The sequence below is a fragment of the Primulina eburnea genome, chromosome 11, assembly GCF_022965805.1.
Source record: "Primulina eburnea isolate SZY01 chromosome 11, ASM2296580v1, whole genome shotgun sequence".
Taxonomy (NCBI): domain Eukaryota; kingdom Viridiplantae; phylum Streptophyta; class Magnoliopsida; order Lamiales; family Gesneriaceae; genus Primulina; species Primulina eburnea.
Genome location: NC_133111.1, coordinates 40,110,050 through 40,127,453, shown reverse-complemented (window position 1 = coordinate 40,127,453; position 17,404 = coordinate 40,110,050). Strand labels below are relative to the sequence as shown.

General features: G+C 36.7%; 1 protein-coding gene and 1 long non-coding RNA gene across 4 annotated transcripts; both read left to right on the top strand.

Moving 5' to 3' along the window:
- Positions 1 to 261: 261 nt before the first annotated feature.
- Positions 262 to 17,264, top strand: LOC140806022 (lysine-specific demethylase JMJ27-like). 3 transcript variants are annotated; one of them, XR_012112433.1, is made up of 14 exons: positions 262 to 1,337; positions 1,434 to 1,549; positions 1,913 to 2,012; positions 2,086 to 2,227; positions 2,672 to 2,735; positions 2,815 to 3,628; positions 4,338 to 4,667; positions 4,829 to 5,533; positions 5,992 to 6,064; positions 6,164 to 6,249; positions 15,669 to 15,788; positions 16,195 to 16,264; positions 16,432 to 16,510; positions 16,990 to 17,264. XR_012112433.1 is itself a non-coding variant. In XM_073162456.1 (13 exons), exons 1-13 carry the CDS (start codon positions 492 to 494, stop codon positions 17,013 to 17,015), a joined length of 3,492 nt encoding a protein of 1,163 aa, XP_073018557.1. In that variant the 5' UTR covers positions 262 to 491; the 3' UTR covers positions 17,016 to 17,264. The 3 variants fall into 3 exon arrangements, 1 of the variants encoding a protein (XP_073018557.1); XR_012112434.1 differs by having other exon boundaries at positions 16,432 to 16,546; XM_073162456.1 differs by lacking the exon at positions 16,432 to 16,510.
- On the top strand, positions 6,258 to 12,476 carry LOC140806023 (uncharacterized). Its single transcript, XR_012112435.1, has 3 exons — positions 6,258 to 8,982; positions 9,078 to 9,195; positions 9,274 to 12,476. It is a non-coding gene; the product is annotated as an uncharacterized lncRNA (long non-coding RNA).
- Positions 17,265 to 17,404: the final 140 nt, after the last annotated feature.

The following is a 17,404-nucleotide window of genomic DNA, read 5'->3' as shown; positions in this document are numbered from 1 at the left end:
CGTGAGATTGTCTCACACAAAATTTTGCTAGAATGAAATAGTCTAAATTGTAAGTCCACTCTTTTGATTGAAAAAAAAAATTATATTTCTTTCAATTCAAACAGTGGACGCCAATTTAATTTTATTTACACCAATTTGTTGCATTTCCTTGATCGGAAGAAGATACAAATTATTTGCATTTCCCAATGTTCACATACATTACATTTCACCTTTTACGGTTTTCTAAGTACTGAGTTTGTTTAAAAAAAATAACATTACTTTGTTTAATTCCCTTGAAAAGTTCAAATGAAACGTGGCCCAATTTCAGTTGCAGGGCAAGACCATCTGCGATTTGAGAATCCCAAAGTCGCCGTACGACGAGGAATTCTCAAATTTTCGAAACCCAGGAATCTGTGCTATTAAACCTCTCGAGGCTGTCTGATTGAAGGCAAAAGAAAAGATCCTGAGGAGGGTTTTGAACGAAGAATATAGGTTTCTTGGCAAGTGAGATCATGGATTTGAATTTTCCAGCAGTAGTGGAAGAGGGAAAACTTGAGGCGGAAGAGAATATGGAGAGTGTGACTAAGGGGTTGGAAGATGTGAGGGAGGAAGAAGAGGATGAGAAGAAAAAAGGGAAACTTGGGGAGCGAGAAGAACTGGAGATTGATGGAGTATTTGTAACAGTGGGAAGTGGAGGGAAAAGGAGGGGTAGGAAGAGGAAAGAAGAGGGAAAGGCAAATGAGGTTATTGATATGGACGAAAATGCGGTGAAATATGGTGTTCTTAGTAAGAGGGAATCTTCAAGGAAGTGTAGTCAGCTGGCGAAAGAGAAAATCGAGAAATCGAGTGAGGATGTGTACGACTGGGAATTTGACGAGAAGCCGGGGAGGGGTCGTCAGAGGAATATGAAGGGTGTTAGAAACGAGGAGATTGATAACGAGATTTTGACACAACAGGAGAAGCGGAAAAGGGGGCGACCGGCAAAGGTTAAGGTAGTGAAGAATGAGGAGAATGGTTATGAGAATGTGGCACATGTAAACGAGGAGACACCGGGAAGCAGTCATCTGTCCAAGAGAGAGGGAGTCAATAATGAGCAGATTGATTATCAGACTGTGGCACACCAGGGAATTGAGGAAAAGCGGAGAAGGGGTCGTCCGTCAAAGAGGACGAGAGTAAAAAATGAGCAGAATGATGGTGAGACTGTGGCAGAAGAAAAAAACGACAGTAGCCAGATTCGAGGAAACTGCACAAAGTCGTTGAGAGCTGGTGAAGAGGAGGAAGGCGAGGAGAAAAGAGCGAAGAAGGTTAGACCGGAAAATGAATTCAACTGCAAGGGTGGGAAGGAGCTTAGTGAAGATGTAAACATATTATTTTGTTGTTCCTTTTTGAATTCTTAGCAATTTGCGGTTTCTTCCATGTCATTTGGCTAATTTTTTTCGGTTTTCCATTTTCAGGGTAAGGAGATAGAGCGTAACACGTGTCACCAGTGCAAGAGGAATGATAAAGGGAGAGTTGTACGATGCACCAGATGTGAAAAAAGGAGATACTGCGTTCTTTGCATAACTAGATGGTATGTACAGTTCTGCTGGGTCAGCTTTTTTTGGCACTTCACTGTAATAGTATCTTACAGATTATATTATGTGCCGTGGAATATGTGGTGCGCATAGCATATATATTTTTTAAACATTTCCATTTGCTGAACAAGAACTTTCTTTGACAGAGGCATGTATTCAAAGAAGAATAGTATAAGTACTAACCTGAAAGAGTTGGAGTACAATCTGTTCAAGCCATACATCATTTTTCCCTATTTGTTTGTTATGCTCTGAATCTTAGCATGCATATCTAGCCACAAATAACTTGATACTCTCTCGTAATTTTCTCCTGTTCTCTTCAACCCGTGGACTGGCATTGTATCAATCTGGCATGTTCTCAGGTATCCGCGGCTGTCAGAAGAGGCTTTTGTTGAAGCTTGTCCTGTTTGTCGCAACAACTGCAATTGCAAGAGTTGTCTGCGGTTGGATGGGCCAACTGCGGTTGGTTATTGCTCCTTTTTTTCTTCTCCTCCTCTTCCTCCACATTTATCTGAATACTTATTTTTTTTAATAGAAATCGAATAATTTGATGCTGAAGTTCAGTAATGAAGAGAAGTTGCAGTATTCTAAGTACATTTTGCGAATCCTTCTGCCTTTCTTGAAACAATTCCATGCAGAGCAAATGTGTGAGAGGGAAATGGAGGCTAAGATAAAAGGTATTTTTTTATGATCCTGGGAGTAAAATGAATTCAGTGTGTATTTTTTGGCTGAAACTCTTCTAATCTCCAGGTTAGTGTCGGAGTTTCTCATATAGTAATAAAACAAGTTAGTGTCATATGATTGAAAAATATGGGCTTTTCTATTACTCTTAATGTTCAAAGATTGCTTGAGAACTGCAAAAGGGGTTTTGGTAATTTGTTGTTTGAAAAAGCGTTTTAGTCAAGAAGTCACTCTTATGTAGTGGGGAACACATTTGTCCAGACTTAAATCATGGAGTGCTTTAGATTTTTGTGGAATTATGGATGCACCTATTTGCTTTACTAAAAGTATATTAAATTCTCACCCGCAATGTCAAATTCTGTGCCTCAATGATATAAATTTCATGTTAATTTCAACTTCCAATTTGGAAATTCTTTGACTATTGAAGCTTGTTTGAGCAGGGTTGCCGGTCTCAGAAATAAAACCAAAGAATTCAAATTGCCAGGCGAATGAGAGAATATACTGGTAGATATTGGTGGAACTCTTCTTCTTTCCTTCATCCGTAGGTACATGTTAGACTTATTTTGGCTATGAATCTATGCAGCAATAATTGCCAGACTTCCATTGTTGACTTTCACCGAAGCTGCCCACAATGTTTCTATGATCTCTGCCTTACATGTTGTCGAGAGCTTCGGGATGGTTTCCTTCAAGGAGGTGACGAGGAAGTGATAATGCGATATGAGAATCGCGGGTTTAAATACTTGCACGGTGGTGATGCTACTCCAACTCATCATGAACCTTGTGGTGGAGTAAACGTTGATACCAGAGATCCTTTTGAGTTACATGATGCGATTTCGAATAACAATGACACATGTAGCGAAGTGGTTAACTCTATTGCTGGGGACGCTGCCAAGTTCAAGTATGAATGGAGATCTACGGAAGCAGGTGCCATCCCATGCCCGCCACCAAGTGCTGGTGGCTGTGGTGAAGGGATTTTAGATTTCAAATGCATTTTTCCAGATAACTGGGTCTCCGAGTTGCTACTGGAAGTGGAAGAAATATACAGAAAACATGACCTTGAGAAAGTGACTGAAAATTTTGGGCAGGAGTGTTCATGTTCGAAATTTGTTGGTGAAAATTTTGACATGGATAAATCACGCAGGGTCTCTTCTCGAGGAAACTTAGAGGACAATTTCTTATATAACCCATCGGCAAAAGACCTTCATTATACTGATTTGAAGCACTTTCAATCTCATTGGTTAAAGGGAGAGCCAGTAATCATTAGCGATGTCCTTGAAAGTACATCTGGTTTGAGCTGGGAACCCATGGTTATGTGGCGTGCCTTTCGTCAGAAATCTGGCTATAAACACAAACCTCTACTTGATGTGTCTGCTATAAATTGCTTAAATTGGTGTGAGGTCAGTTGTTCTTCATTTTTTGTTTCTTCAAGCAACTGTAATCTGAAGTTTTTATACTGAAACAAGATTTAAGATTGTTAAGATTCTAAATTTTATGTATATTTTTTTTATGAAAGTACCCTCAATTGGAGTAGCTGATTGATTTATGAACTCTTATGTAAGCCATTTCTCGTTTGATCCCATTAATGAATCTTGTCTGATTTCCTTGATGATTGTTTCATGCAGTGCCCGATTTCAAGCTCTACTAATTTGTTTAGTGCACCTTTGGGGTGCTTGTTTTGGGCCGTTCCCTTTTGGAATAAATGCAGACTCTGAATTTTTACTATATATTGGATTGTTTATGATAATAGTTTTATGCGTGAGTCATTTAAGTTTATGGCCTCCCCTCCGCATTTATTTAAAAGAATGACCTCCTACAAACACATAATGCAACCTATTGCACAACGCTATTCTAAGTAATGGTGGTTATTATTTTAAATTCAAATTTGAGTAAGGTCATTGACCTAATTCTCCCTTGCTGAAACTATGAAATAGTGCGGAATTTTGACATTTATGGCATTATAGGCTTTTAAAATTTTATAAAATGGCTTTGCTGACCATCTAGGTTTTTTGCTTCCTACTTGCCTACTTCTTAGATTTTTTCATGCCTTTATCCTGGTGTTTAGAGGTGTGAGTGATGGATAAATTATTAGTTGTCATTGATGCGCAGGTTAACATAGATGTCAGCCAATTTTTCCAAGGATATTCAAATGGTCGGGCTGACCCTTTTGGTTGGCCTCAGTTTCTTAAGTTGAAAGACTGGCCTCCATCTAACTTGTTTGACGAACGGTTACCTCGTCATGGTGCTGAGTTTCTCAGCTGCTTGCCTTTCAAAGAATATACACATCCTAGTTGTGGTTACTTAAACCTTGCTGTTAAACTGCCCGAGAACTCTCTTAAACCTGATATGGGGCCGAAAACATACATTGCTTATGGATTTTCTCAGGAATTGCTTCGAGGAGATTCTGTAACAAAATTACATTGTGATATGTCTGATGCAGTAAGCTCTCCCCTTCTAACTTCGCGTTATCTTGCCGCTACCTTTTTTATGTTGGTTATGATAGGGCGCCATTAACTCTGTTTTGCCTGATACTCTGGGTTTTTTTTTATTACTCTGACTTTGTGTTATGTAGCAGTCATTTACCTTTTTTTGTCCGCTAGGTGAATGTATTGACCCATTCTGAGGCAGTTACCATCAAGGATATTTCGACTATAAAAAAGCTGCAAAAGCAGCATGCTGCTCAGGATGAACGTGAATTGTATGGAAATAATCAGGAATCAACTGAAATGCTACAAAGTCAGCGACTCAATGAAAACGGATTGTCTAGGTTGAACGAAAAGACTTTCTTACCAGCCTTTGAAAGGAATAATACCAATGAAGTTAGAGCTCCTAATCTTGCAAAAGGAAACAGACTAAATGAAAGACCTCATGAAAAGGCCAGCATTGAAACTCAAATATTGGATCAGAAAGTCAGTGATATAGAGGAGGGAATGGGGCTTAACATAGGAAGGAATGAAGATGAAAACTTAGATAGCCAAAATTATTTAACTGAGACCAACAATTCAACCTATGAATCCTGTGGAAAATCTTGTGTTGAAGTAGAAATGGTGAGCTCGAGTGACATAATAATTAATGATGGTCGGGAGAAATTGTTGGAAGCTTCTGAAATAGTGGAAAAGTCCCAAGAGGAAGAATGTGCAAATTACGAAATACCGATTTCAAGAAACATGTTGGAAAATATTGAAGATGTTGACGGTGGTGCTCTCTGGGATATTTTTAGAAGGCAAGATGTCCCAAAATTGGAGGAATATGTGAGGAAGCACTACAAGGAGTTCAGACACATCTATGGCAATCCCTTGCCACAGGTAATGTTAATATGAAAAACTAAGCAGTTTAAAGGTTCATGATGTATCTTCTGTTTGCATTTTAGGTGTTAAAAAGGAAGATACATTCACCAGATTAAGATCAGCTAGGCTGGATTTTCTAGGGAAATTGACTCATAGATAGCGCACAGCCGCACATCCATTCGAACTATGATCAGTATATTATATTAATTTTATTGTAGCATTCCCTTCTCAATATGTGTAAAGTACCAATAAACCAGTCTTTCTTCGTTCAGTGCAATGAGCATGGGTCTTGGCAACCTTATGACTTAGAAGCACAGCTCAAATATGCCAGTTGTTGAGTCTGATTTGCTCTCTGGTCTGCATCTTTATGTATTGTTGAATTTGACTTATGGTTCTGCTCTTTTCTGGATATCAGGAAAGTCTTATTTGACTTAGTGTGACTGTTTATTCTTATTTTGTGATCTCATTTGATGTAGATTATCCATCCTATTCACGATCAAACTGTTTACTTGACTAGGCAGCATAAGAGGAAACTCAAGGAAGAATATGGTCAATCTTCTCACCATAATGTATCTAATATCTGCGATCAATCTAAATAATTTGTTTTGTGTTGATTTTTGGCCTTTTGTTTTTCTTATTTTTGTTTAGGAATCGAACCGTGGACATTTATTCAGAAATTAGGTGATGCAGTTTTCATTCCTGCTGGCTGCCCGCATCAAGTCAGAAATTTAAAGGTAGATTAGTTTGTAGAAGTCTTTTTATGTTTTGATTGCATGAAGTTTTGATGTTATGTGTATTTAACTATAGTGTGCCATAGTTACGCGGGCTATCCATATGTTTATGTGCATCTATATCGATTTTATAATTCTTTACTCCAAAGACCAACTGTTGGATGGATGACTTATGTATAATAATAATATTATTATTATTATTATTATTATTATTATTATCAAGGTTCTAAAAATTGCGAAACGTGCTTAAAACTTTATAAACTCGAGCGAGCTTAGTATGAGAATAAGCTTGAAAAAACGTTTTTAATTTTTATTATATTTTAATTATATCAAATAATTAAATAATAAATAAACATACAAATTTTAAGAATAAATGCATATATTTACAGTTATCAAACACTTTAAGTCTCAAAATCACAAATTATGTAGAGTACAATTTTTATTTCGGTGCATTTAACGTTTTTATTTTGTTTGAAAAAATTATGTTATTAAATATATATTATTTAAAATAAAATGTATAATTTAAATTTTATAAAAAAATAAATTAAAATTTTATTTAAAAAAATTGCACTTTTTTCATACTTTTTAGTGTTTTTCACGCTTAATATGGTCAACCATTTGATCGAGCATTTTTTTCACGCTTTTACCTAAAGCAAAGCTTTTTCCTCACACTTCACGCTTAATCGGCATTTTTTCGCGTCTTTTAGAACACTGATTATTATTGTTATTATTATATTATAATCAGTATTCTAAATGGGTCGAGTCGGCTGTCTAGGAAGTGCCTAGGAGGTAGGCGGCCCTCGATCGCGCAGCCTAAGCATGAGGCGGCTGTTTTAGGCTGCCCAAGCTAACAACAGTGCCAGGCGCTCGAGGTTGGTGGAGGCGGTGATCAGGCTGGCTTGGTGAGACAATCAACAATTTTAAGTTCTAGTCAACAAATTTTAAAAACATAGTTAAAATCAACTAATTTTAAAACTCAAAACCCTAGTTATTTAAATGACATCCCACTTTCTTTTTTTAACTTTTGGTTCTCACTCTCTCACTATCAACCACAAAGCCTACCACACAAACTGTCTGCCGCTGTCGCTTACCGCCGCCGCCAGCAAGAAGCTTGAGGTCAGGCATTGTATATTTATTATATAACATATTTTTTATAATATTTCATATTTTGTGATTTCAAAAATCAAATTTGTTTTTAGTTTTCTATTATTACTGATATATTGTTGCATATTAATGACGTAAAAGGATAAACAACCTAAGTTGGAATTTAAGCCATAGTTTAATGATAATATTTGAGAATATGAGGTGTTGTATAATAAAGAGAAAAAAGGATTGGATCACATGCAAGTTGTGTAAGAGGCTTATTAAAGGAGGAGTTTATGAGATGAAACATCATATTGCGGGTATTTTATGACAAGTTGAAGCATGTCCTAAAGCATCCGATGAGGACAAAAAAGAGTGAGGCTATTTTGAAAATAACAAGAATAAAAGTAACTAAGGGTGGAAGAACTTAAAGAAGAAGGGTCGGAGGTAAACATATGTGTTGATGGAAAGGATGATGATTGTCAAGTGGTGGGAGATGCTTCAAAAAAGAAGCCAAAAAACCTCGGGCATATTGATAAATGGACATATGCAATCGATCCAACAAAGGCAAGACAACAAAACATAAATGATACCTTGAAGTTAAAGTTTACAAATGATGTGCATGAGTATGTTGCTAGATGTATATACGAAACGAGGGTTCCTTTTCATTCAATTGACAATCAAAGTTAATTGCAAGCTAGGCACTTCATTCCTTGGTTCTATTGAAGAATCCATGGAGCACACACTGGGGTTTATATATTTGAGATTGTTGAAAAATATATCATTGAGATTGGCCCGCAACATGTTCAAGCAGTGATGGACAATGCCACAAACAATATTTTGGCAACGGATTCATTGAAGCTTACACAACCTTAAATTTTTTAGACCTCTTGTGCGACTCATACAATCAACCTCATGCTTGAAGCAGTTGTAAACCACTCAGTTTAGCGGAATGCTTGAGAAAGCAAAGGCCTTGTCCATATTCATCTATGCACATCATAGAACTTTGGCTATTATGAGAAAATATACCAAGAAGAGTGATATCGTGAGAGGCCCGAGTTTGACTTTGGAAAGTCTCAAAGACAAGAAACAAAATTGAGACTCATGTTTACATCCGATGAGTGGAGCAAAACAAAGTTAAGGAGTAGTGGGATGGGGAAAGCGGCGGAGGCGACAGTAACAAGTATATATTTTTGGAATGATGTTTATTTGGCTTTGAATGTTCACCCCTTTAGTGAAAGTTTTACGTCTTGTTGACGGTGACAAGAAGCCCTCAATGACCTTTTTATTGGGTGCTCTTAAATAAGCCAAAGAAGACATTAAAAAATCTTTTAAAAAAGAGGAAAATGCCATCCCTATTTTGAAGATTATTAATGAGAAGTTCAAGGGTAGACTTGATAGTCCTTTGCATTATGCCACCATTTACTTATTGAATCCGTTTTTTTACTTCCAATATTCAAGCATATCAAATGACACCAATGTTATGAATGAGTTTTTGAAGTGTGTTGAGATAATTTTTCCCACTGACGAGGATATACAATCTACCATTGCTAATGATGAATTGTTGAAGTATGAGTAAATCTGGAAACTTTGGAAGAAAAATGGCGGTCGCGGCATATGAGAAGGTGAATGTGTACCTTGACTTTGAGTCGGGTAAATCATTTTTCCTTTATTTTTATTCATGTTAGTACATGTATTTGTTTTACCCATATTTGGTTTAATTGTTTTTTCCTCTTTGCTTTTTTAAGTTGGATGGTGATCCAATTATGGTGGTGACACTCCAACTTACAAAAAATGGCAATGAGATTTCTCTCTTTGACAAGTAGCTCATCGGGGTGTGAAAGGAATTGAAGTCAATATGAAGGGGTAAATATTGAGAATTAATTCATAAATTATGTTATCTATCATTTTTTTTTATTAATAACAATGGTCTAAAATTTTTAGATACATACTAAGAAGAGGAATAGGCTTGAGACATCAAGATTGAATGATCTTGTATACGTCAAATTTAATGCCAATCTTATGAAGAAGAAGAGTAAAATAGAAATGGGTGGAGATTTGCTTAAAGGTTGGCTTGTTGATGGTGGTGATGAGGATGAGGCCGAGCCGGGTTCAAGACTTACCTGGGAAATGGTAGCGGAGGTCTCGGGAGCGGATGAAGTGCTACAACCAAGAAGGAGTGCAAGGAACATCCCCATTAGAGAACTTGACAAAGATTTAGATACATTGGAGGAGGAGAATGAAGAAGATATTGATTTTGAGTCCGATGATGAGAGGATTATGAATGTAGTAGATGATGCATATGTATATGATTTGGAAGATTAGTTATGTTTAGTATAATATTTGTTCTAAAGATGGATTGAACTTAGTTTTTTGGTGAAAGTAATTATTTATGGCATTAACATGATGTTGAATCTTTATTAATTATCTTGTTAGTTTGCATTTATATATTTATTTGCACATTATCTAGATGATATTATAGTGTAAGAATTTTCTTTATGTTTAAACATTATTTTATTACACATCTTACATAAAAAATGATGACTATTTGTGATTATATTGTATGATTATATATGATCATCTATAAAAAATAACTTAAAAAAATTCAATCTCCTAAACACCGCCTAGGTGGTCACCGATCGCCCGCCACCGGCTTCTGCCATTTACAACATTGATTATAATACTTGAGGGTATTAGAGTAACCACTTTTGATATGGTGGTTTATCATACCAAATTTTTTGTTCACCTTTGCCCAAACATTATTTTTCTTGTGTAAATTTTACTCCGTGTATATATTAGTAATTTCTAACATCCCTAACTAATTTTTTCCACCTTTTCCTCGATTAACTTCTACAGATAGAATTACTCACTTTTTAATCTATTTATTAATCAATTTAAATGTAAAAAATCTTGATAATCATCTCTACATCAAATAATTAAAACTCTTTATTCTGTAAAAAATCATTAACTAAACCATTTATTTGAAAAATAAAAATATATTATACATAATTAACACTAATATTTATAGTTAATATATATACTCATGTAATGTGTGTGTTGTAATGTTACTTATAATAATCGTGATGGGTAGTATTTTAGAGATGCAAAATGAGATTAAGGTGATCTGGTGTGCCAAGAAAATAAAATAATCAACATTATGAGAGAATGTGTAGTTTGGTAACTTTTGGCCATCAGAGATAGAAATGTGTATTCCATTCCCAGAAAATATATTAAACGCCCAAGGTCTTTCATCTCAAATTATCTTGTGAGGAGAAGTTTCACATGAGCTATTTCTTTAGCATGGTTATCTGTAAGTACAATGCAATCCACATACACAACGAGGATTGCAATTTTACTTTCTCTGGAGTACTTCACAAATAAGTTGTGGTCGGATTGACATCGAGTGTAACCATCTTTCTTTAATACTTTGTGAATCGGTAAAACCAAGCTCTAGGTGATTGTTTAAGCCCACAAAGAGACTCTCGAAGTTGGCACACTCTATTCATTGTCAATGTTGATTCAAAGCCAGGTTGAATTTTCATGTATGCTTCTTCCTCAAGATCACCGTTAATAATTGCATTCTTAGCATCAAGTTGATATAATGGCATGTCCGAGTTAGCTGTAACTGATAGGAGAACTCGATCAGTGTTTAGTCTCGCAACAGAAAAGAGTTTCTTGGTAGTCAATGGCAAATGAATTTTGTGTATTTCTCGGCTACAAGTCTCATCTTTAGTCATTTTATGCTCCCATAAGATTTATACTTCATGGTGAATATCCATTTTCATCCAACAAGTTTTTCCAAGATTGGAGATCAATGATGTTCCATCTATAATTCTTTTCAAGTGCACTTATTTGTTTGCAGGCAACAACGTTCCGGTCTTGATCATTTAGGCCTCGTCAATAGTGGGATGAATGTTGACCTGATCAAGATGGGAAAGAAAGGCAAGATACGTAGGTGAAAAATGCTCAAGTGAGACAAAGTTATTAATAGGATGCCATGCATATGTTAGGACTTTTTTTCACCATACAATGGGTCTGTCATCGAGATCTATAATGTTAATGACAGGTGAATCAGAACCAGTTTAAGTCTTGTGAGTTTGTACCTGAATTTTGCAGCAGAGAGTTCATGACCTTGAGTTTGTGCATGTACTTGTATATTATCTTGATGAGGATGGTTCCTTTGAGAATAGGTAGAAATTGGCTCATTGAGTTTTATTCTCCTAGGAAATGAGGTGGATGTGATGGGGTAGTATCCAATGTAGGCGGTTTTCTATATAAAGATGGATGGTAGTGTAGATTCCCAACCTCGCGGTTCATTGGTGGAAGACTCCCCCTAAACCGAGGAATTGGGGTAGAATGGCTCAGATTCAAAGAAGGTGACATTCATTGAGATGTAGCATTTTTTGGTGACGGGGGAATAACACTAGCAGCCTTTCGGGTTAGGAGAATAACCGAGGAAGATACACTTGACAACATGTGGTTCAAGTTCCCACGATTATTGGAGTGAATGTGAACAAAAGACGAACAATCGAACACCTTAAGAAGAACGTCATGAAGAATGAGATGAGAATAAAGGTAAGACTCTAGGAAGGTTTGGATACGAGTTTTAAAAGTCAGTACCCGGAAGGGCATCCTATTTATAAGATAAGTGGTTGATAGGATGGCATCACCTCAGTGGTATTTGCGAACGTTTGTGGTAAACATTGATGAACGAGCAACCTCAAGAAGGTACCCATTTTTTCGCGCAGACCCCATTTTGTTGTTGTGTGTCAACATACGAGGTTTGGTGAATTATGCCGTGTCTGCAGGTAACCCCCAAAAATAGAATTGAATAATCACGAGCTCTACGAGTGCGTAATACCTGGATAAATTGTGTTTGAACCAAGCTATGGAAATGCTTGAAAATCTGAGCAGTTTTTTATTTTCATGATGAAGACCCAAGACACGTGTGTGATCATCGACAAATAAGATAAACCAACGAGTACACCCAAGATTGGGTACGTTATAGGTCCCCCAAATATTGATGTGTATAAGAGAGAGAAGCATTACCGTATATAGTGGTTTGGTGTGAAAGATGCACAAGAGTATGTTTAGAGAACCTGACAAAAATGACATTGAAAAAGAAAGAGAACTTTTATTATTAAAAAGGAAAAGGAAATGTCTTTAGATATAATGGGTTTGGGTGAGCTAAACGATAATGCCACAATAAAACATCCTTAACATCATTTGAATCAAGGCAGAAACGGAGTGAGACACGGATGGTGGGACAGGAGTCTCGGCCAAGGAAGCATCCGTCTTGAGAACGTACAAGCTCGCAGAAAGATTGACACTGCCAATCGTCTTTCCCGATGCGAAATCTTGGAAAACACAAGAATCAACGAAGAACTTAGTCGTGCAGATGAGATCATGATTGACTTTATCGACTGACAGCAGATTACAAGGGCTGGCACAAGTAAGACCGAATGAAGACAAAGATCCTTATTCAAGTGAACAGAACTGAGTAACTTGAGAAAGTGTACCATTTGCTGTAAACACGGTATTGGGAGCATGACAAGTCAGAAAAAAATTAAACAAGCTGAAGCTCCCAGTCATTTGGTCCAAGATGATGAAAAAGCATGGTATGGAATCGAAAACGAGAAAATACTTGACTGGGCCACATTACCGGTGCCAATAAGTGATTGAGCAGGTGTGAGTTTGCTGGCCAAACAAATTCTGAAGTGCCTTGAGCTGATCTTTCGTGACTGGTTGTTGCTCGGAAAGTGGAGTCTCGGAAACTGCTGTGTATTGGCATGTCTGTCACTCGCTGACTTCCAATCAGCAGGTTTCCCATGTATCGTCCAACATGTTTCCAGTGTATGTGTTGGCCAGCGGCATTTAGGATACCACATGCGACCTTATTTGAATTGCCCAGTGGTGGGCTGTGGCTGTGAATGACGCACACTACCAGAATCGTCGCTGTGATGGGACATGTGGTGTTGGGCAGCCAACGCCGATGCATCAACAGAGGAAGACGGTGCTGATGGCCCAATAAGATCTTATGGCTACTCTCCTCATGATGCACATTGGAAAAAACACCTCAAAGGCTCGGATATGGCTTGGATCCCAGAATCCGGCTGCGCACATCATCGAGTGAGGAGTGAGGCCCGATAAGAGTTTGTAGATGCGCTTCTTATCAACAATTTCATGAAAACGACCCCCATCAACTTTATACTTCCACTCATAAACTTCGAAGTGACCCAGTTGCTGTCATAGGCGGGTAAGGGAATTGAAATACTCTGTAACAAAGAACTCCCATTGATGCAGTTCTTGCAGGCTGCATTAGATGGCAAATAATTTGGAGCTGCTGTCTTTGGAGGAATAGGTGTCGCGGGAAGCATCCCGGATTTATTTAGCACTGCGATAGAGAAAGAAGTTCTCGCCAATCTATATCGTCATTGAGTTAATCAGCCACGACATGACCGTGTAGTTTTCCGATTTCCAGGCCCGAAACTTTGGGTCGTCTGCTGCTGGACAGGACGAGGAGCCAAAGAGAAATTCATCCTTCCCTTCGCCACAGATAAACATCACCACAGATTGTGACCAGTGGAGAAAGTTTCTACCATTCAATTTGTGACAGGTGATCAGAACAGAAGGAAACTCAGTAGCCGCAGGGTGGGTTATGTAGTTTGGGCTGGGCCGCCATGCCGTATTTGGTCATGTCAAACCTGTGCTAACTGATACCATGTAGCTTGAAAGGAAGGAGAATGGGAAACAAATGTTTCATTCCACTGAATAAAAATTAGAGTTTTAAAAAGAATTATATAACAAGCTTAGAAGGTAAAACAACCTAATCCTAAGAATTTAAAATACTAAAATATAAATAAAGAAAGATAAGTTTCTATCCAACCAAACTAATGAGATAAGATTAGATTTTCAACACAAGGGACTGATAGAGTAGTTGATTTTAATCCCATTGCATATGTGATTTTATTCACTTTACTTTCCTTTATTTTTTTTTCTTTTGCTTTAAATTAGCGTGTAATGTATTGAGCAAGGGTGGAGAAATAATAAAAACATATCCATTATTTCTTCTCTGTCAACTTACACTTTTGACTGAAATTATTTATTTTGCCACAAGTCTGGCTTTTCTGAAAGTGCATTTGCAATTTGATCTTTATAATGTTGATTCGATTTACCCCATTGAACTATAGTTTGTGTTCACTTCTCCTTCATATTGCCAATCACATCAGTTTATCTATTCAACTATATGAATTCTATATAGGTTCCACTTGCATCATTAGTTAGACGACTTTATCCATTGCATTATTAATTGCATCGCCTGTTCAACACTTGTTAGATGTAATTTGATATATCTCGAATTCTAGATAACAATTATAATTATGATGAAGTAATTGTATAACGATTGTGCGATTAAAAGCATCTAGTTAAATAAGTCTATTGTAAAATCACATACAAATTGATTGGAATTTGAATGAAAACTCAAGGATTTGTCAGGGGTTTGTGTTGAACAATGGTTCAGACCAATTTTCATTTACTTTCATAATACTTTTGTTATTAAATTATATATTCAGATAACATTCATTTATTTAATCGTGCAATTATAATACAAATGCCTTCTCTTAATCATAAACATAAACGTGTTGTAATATAAGAAATGTTGCATTGTTTGAGTTAAATATATGCAATTAATAATAAGAGGGTTGATTGTGTTGTGGGACATAGTCAGCTGAGGCAAACTGATGCATGTAATAATATAAAGGTTATGTGGATATGAACGAGAGTATAAGAAGGCAAAACAGAATTAATGTTTTGTCCTCAATTAAGTTTTTCTTACAAGAATTCCCTCTTGCACCTCCCATGATTTGATACTTTAATATGTAACATATTTATTCTCAGGTTCCAAGGTTCATATTTTTTCTATCATTTTTCATATTTAGCCTCCAATTAGCTAAACTTTCAGGATTCAGTTCGAGACTCACATGGTAGGATGTGCCGTGCCCTAGGCCCTTTCATCTTTGCATCTTGATGCACTTTGGCCTTTAATAAGTATGGAAGAACAATAATTATGGATGTCAATATAATATTCAAAATTCTCCTAGTTATTAATATAGTTTGTGATCCATGGAAACCAAGGAAACATGTAGATTGTATTGCAAACTGAAACATTGACTATCTCGTAAGGTACTTGTTTTGGTTTTTTGTTTTTTTAATGGATTTACAACTGTCAATAGCTAGTTTACAGTTGGATGCAAATTTTCATGAGATCTGTAGCTCATGAAAACTGGAGTTACTTCTTTATTATTTTCCTTTTGGCTAAAACTGTTTCCTTCTGTTAGCAGTCTTGCATAAAGGTTGCAGTCGACTTTGTTTCGCCAGAAAATGTCCAAGAATGTGTTCGGTTGACTGAGGAATTCCGCATTCTTCCCCGGAATCACATTGCTAAGGAAGACAAGTTAGAGGTACAATTTTTATGGGCATGTGTTTGGGATCTTGAGCCATACTTGTTTTTTGCTTCGGAGAAGAAACATTGTGGCACCATCTATGGTTCATTTATATTGATTTCATATCTTCTAGATTTGCATCCATGTCACTTGTGTATGGTCATATCGTACATTCTTCTATGACCATAAAAGGCAATTGGTTTGTTTGGTGCTCAAATTCCAGCAACTATAGCCACTTTACGCTCATTCAAGGGGTTGCATGCGAAGTTCTCAGTTGGAACACATTTTTTACTAATATGATGCTTGGATTTGCTGGTGCAACGGAAGGGGTGTTTCAAACGAAGCAATTAAAAGTTTCAATTGAGAGAAAAAGAAAATTAATGTTATGGACCTGGAAATTTGATTTTTCTTTTTTTATATGAAGGTGAAGAAAATCGCTCTTCACGCAATTGGACAAGCTGTTAAGGATTTGGAAGCACTTTCAAGTTCAACAGGTAGGTTTTTCCCATGTAAAGTTATTTTGATCCATCTCTTGCCCATACAGGTATTTATTTTCAGATAAGATTGTAAGTGCAATATGTGTACTTTATTTTCAGATAAAATTGTAAGTGACTATATTCTCTTTTTCATTTCTGAATCTTGTCACCCTTGAATCTGTCAGCTCAATCACGTTGAATCCTTATACTTTTGTTTGAAACATTTGCTAAGCAAGGATGGGTTGACAACACAATAAAAAAATTGTGATTCTATTCCATCCTCTTGACAGTTTATGAAAGGTCTCCATGTTTTTTTATTCTCTTCCTTTTCCTACTGAGAATCAAATATAAGGTACCGATTATGTTTTATTGAACTTTCTAACTGTACCGGCAAATATTTTGGTATTCGAGGTTTTCACGATTATGTTGTGTCGTATTTCCTAGATTTGACTCTGGCTCCTTGTATTTTCTATGTTCTGTGATGTGCCAACTCGATGTAGTGGTAGTGCTAGTGGTACAGGGAATGGATTGTTAAGATGGTTATAGTTGTTCAGCCATTTCTATCTGGAGGTTGAAAGCAAATGCCGGATTCAGGAACTTCCTAAAAAATATTAATCTGCTGTACATAAATACCCAATTGGCCAATGCATATGCCCCCATATTTTGTCCCAATGATAAATACTGTGTTAGCAGCTCGTGTTGAGATCCAACCTCTTCTTTTTTGTTGTACTGTGTTTCTGCAGGTGTCAACGGGATGCCACCTTCTTGATGGTTCAAGCAAAGGAACATCATTATTGTTTAACACGAATTACGGGACGCTATCTGTTTCCTCGATCCGTTTGCGTAGGTAGACTTCAGTGGGGTGTGTTATTGTTATTTAGTTGCATTACTGATAAACTGCTGGACATGGCAATTTCTATTGTCAGTGACTAGTTATCCTTCACTTCATTATTTATGTGTACCATGTTACAAGATTACGAGTGTGGGTTTAGTGCAATTATCCTCAGATTTATTCTTATCTTGGCATGCTCAACTTTTCAACTTTGGTCGCGACTCCTGAACTCTGCTATTCGTATCAATATGGTCGTAGGTGAAATGTTTCATGATAAGTTACTGTCTTAAGGATTGAACAATTTATAGGCGAAAGAAATCATATAT

Excerpts from the sequence above, each read along its gene's own strand:
- LOC140806022 (XM_073162456.1), top strand. The coding sequence starts at position 492 with ATGGATTTGAATTTTCCAGCAGTAGTGGAAGAGGGAAAACTTGAGGCG. Across the intron at positions 2,228-2,671 it reads AATGGAGGCTAAGATAAAAG|GGTTGCCGGTCTCAGAAATA; the intron begins GTATTTTTTTAT and ends TTGTTTGAGCAG. Across the intron at positions 15,789-16,194 it reads CTAAGGAAGACAAGTTAGAG|GTGAAGAAAATCGCTCTTCA; the intron begins GTACAATTTTTA and ends TTTTATATGAAG.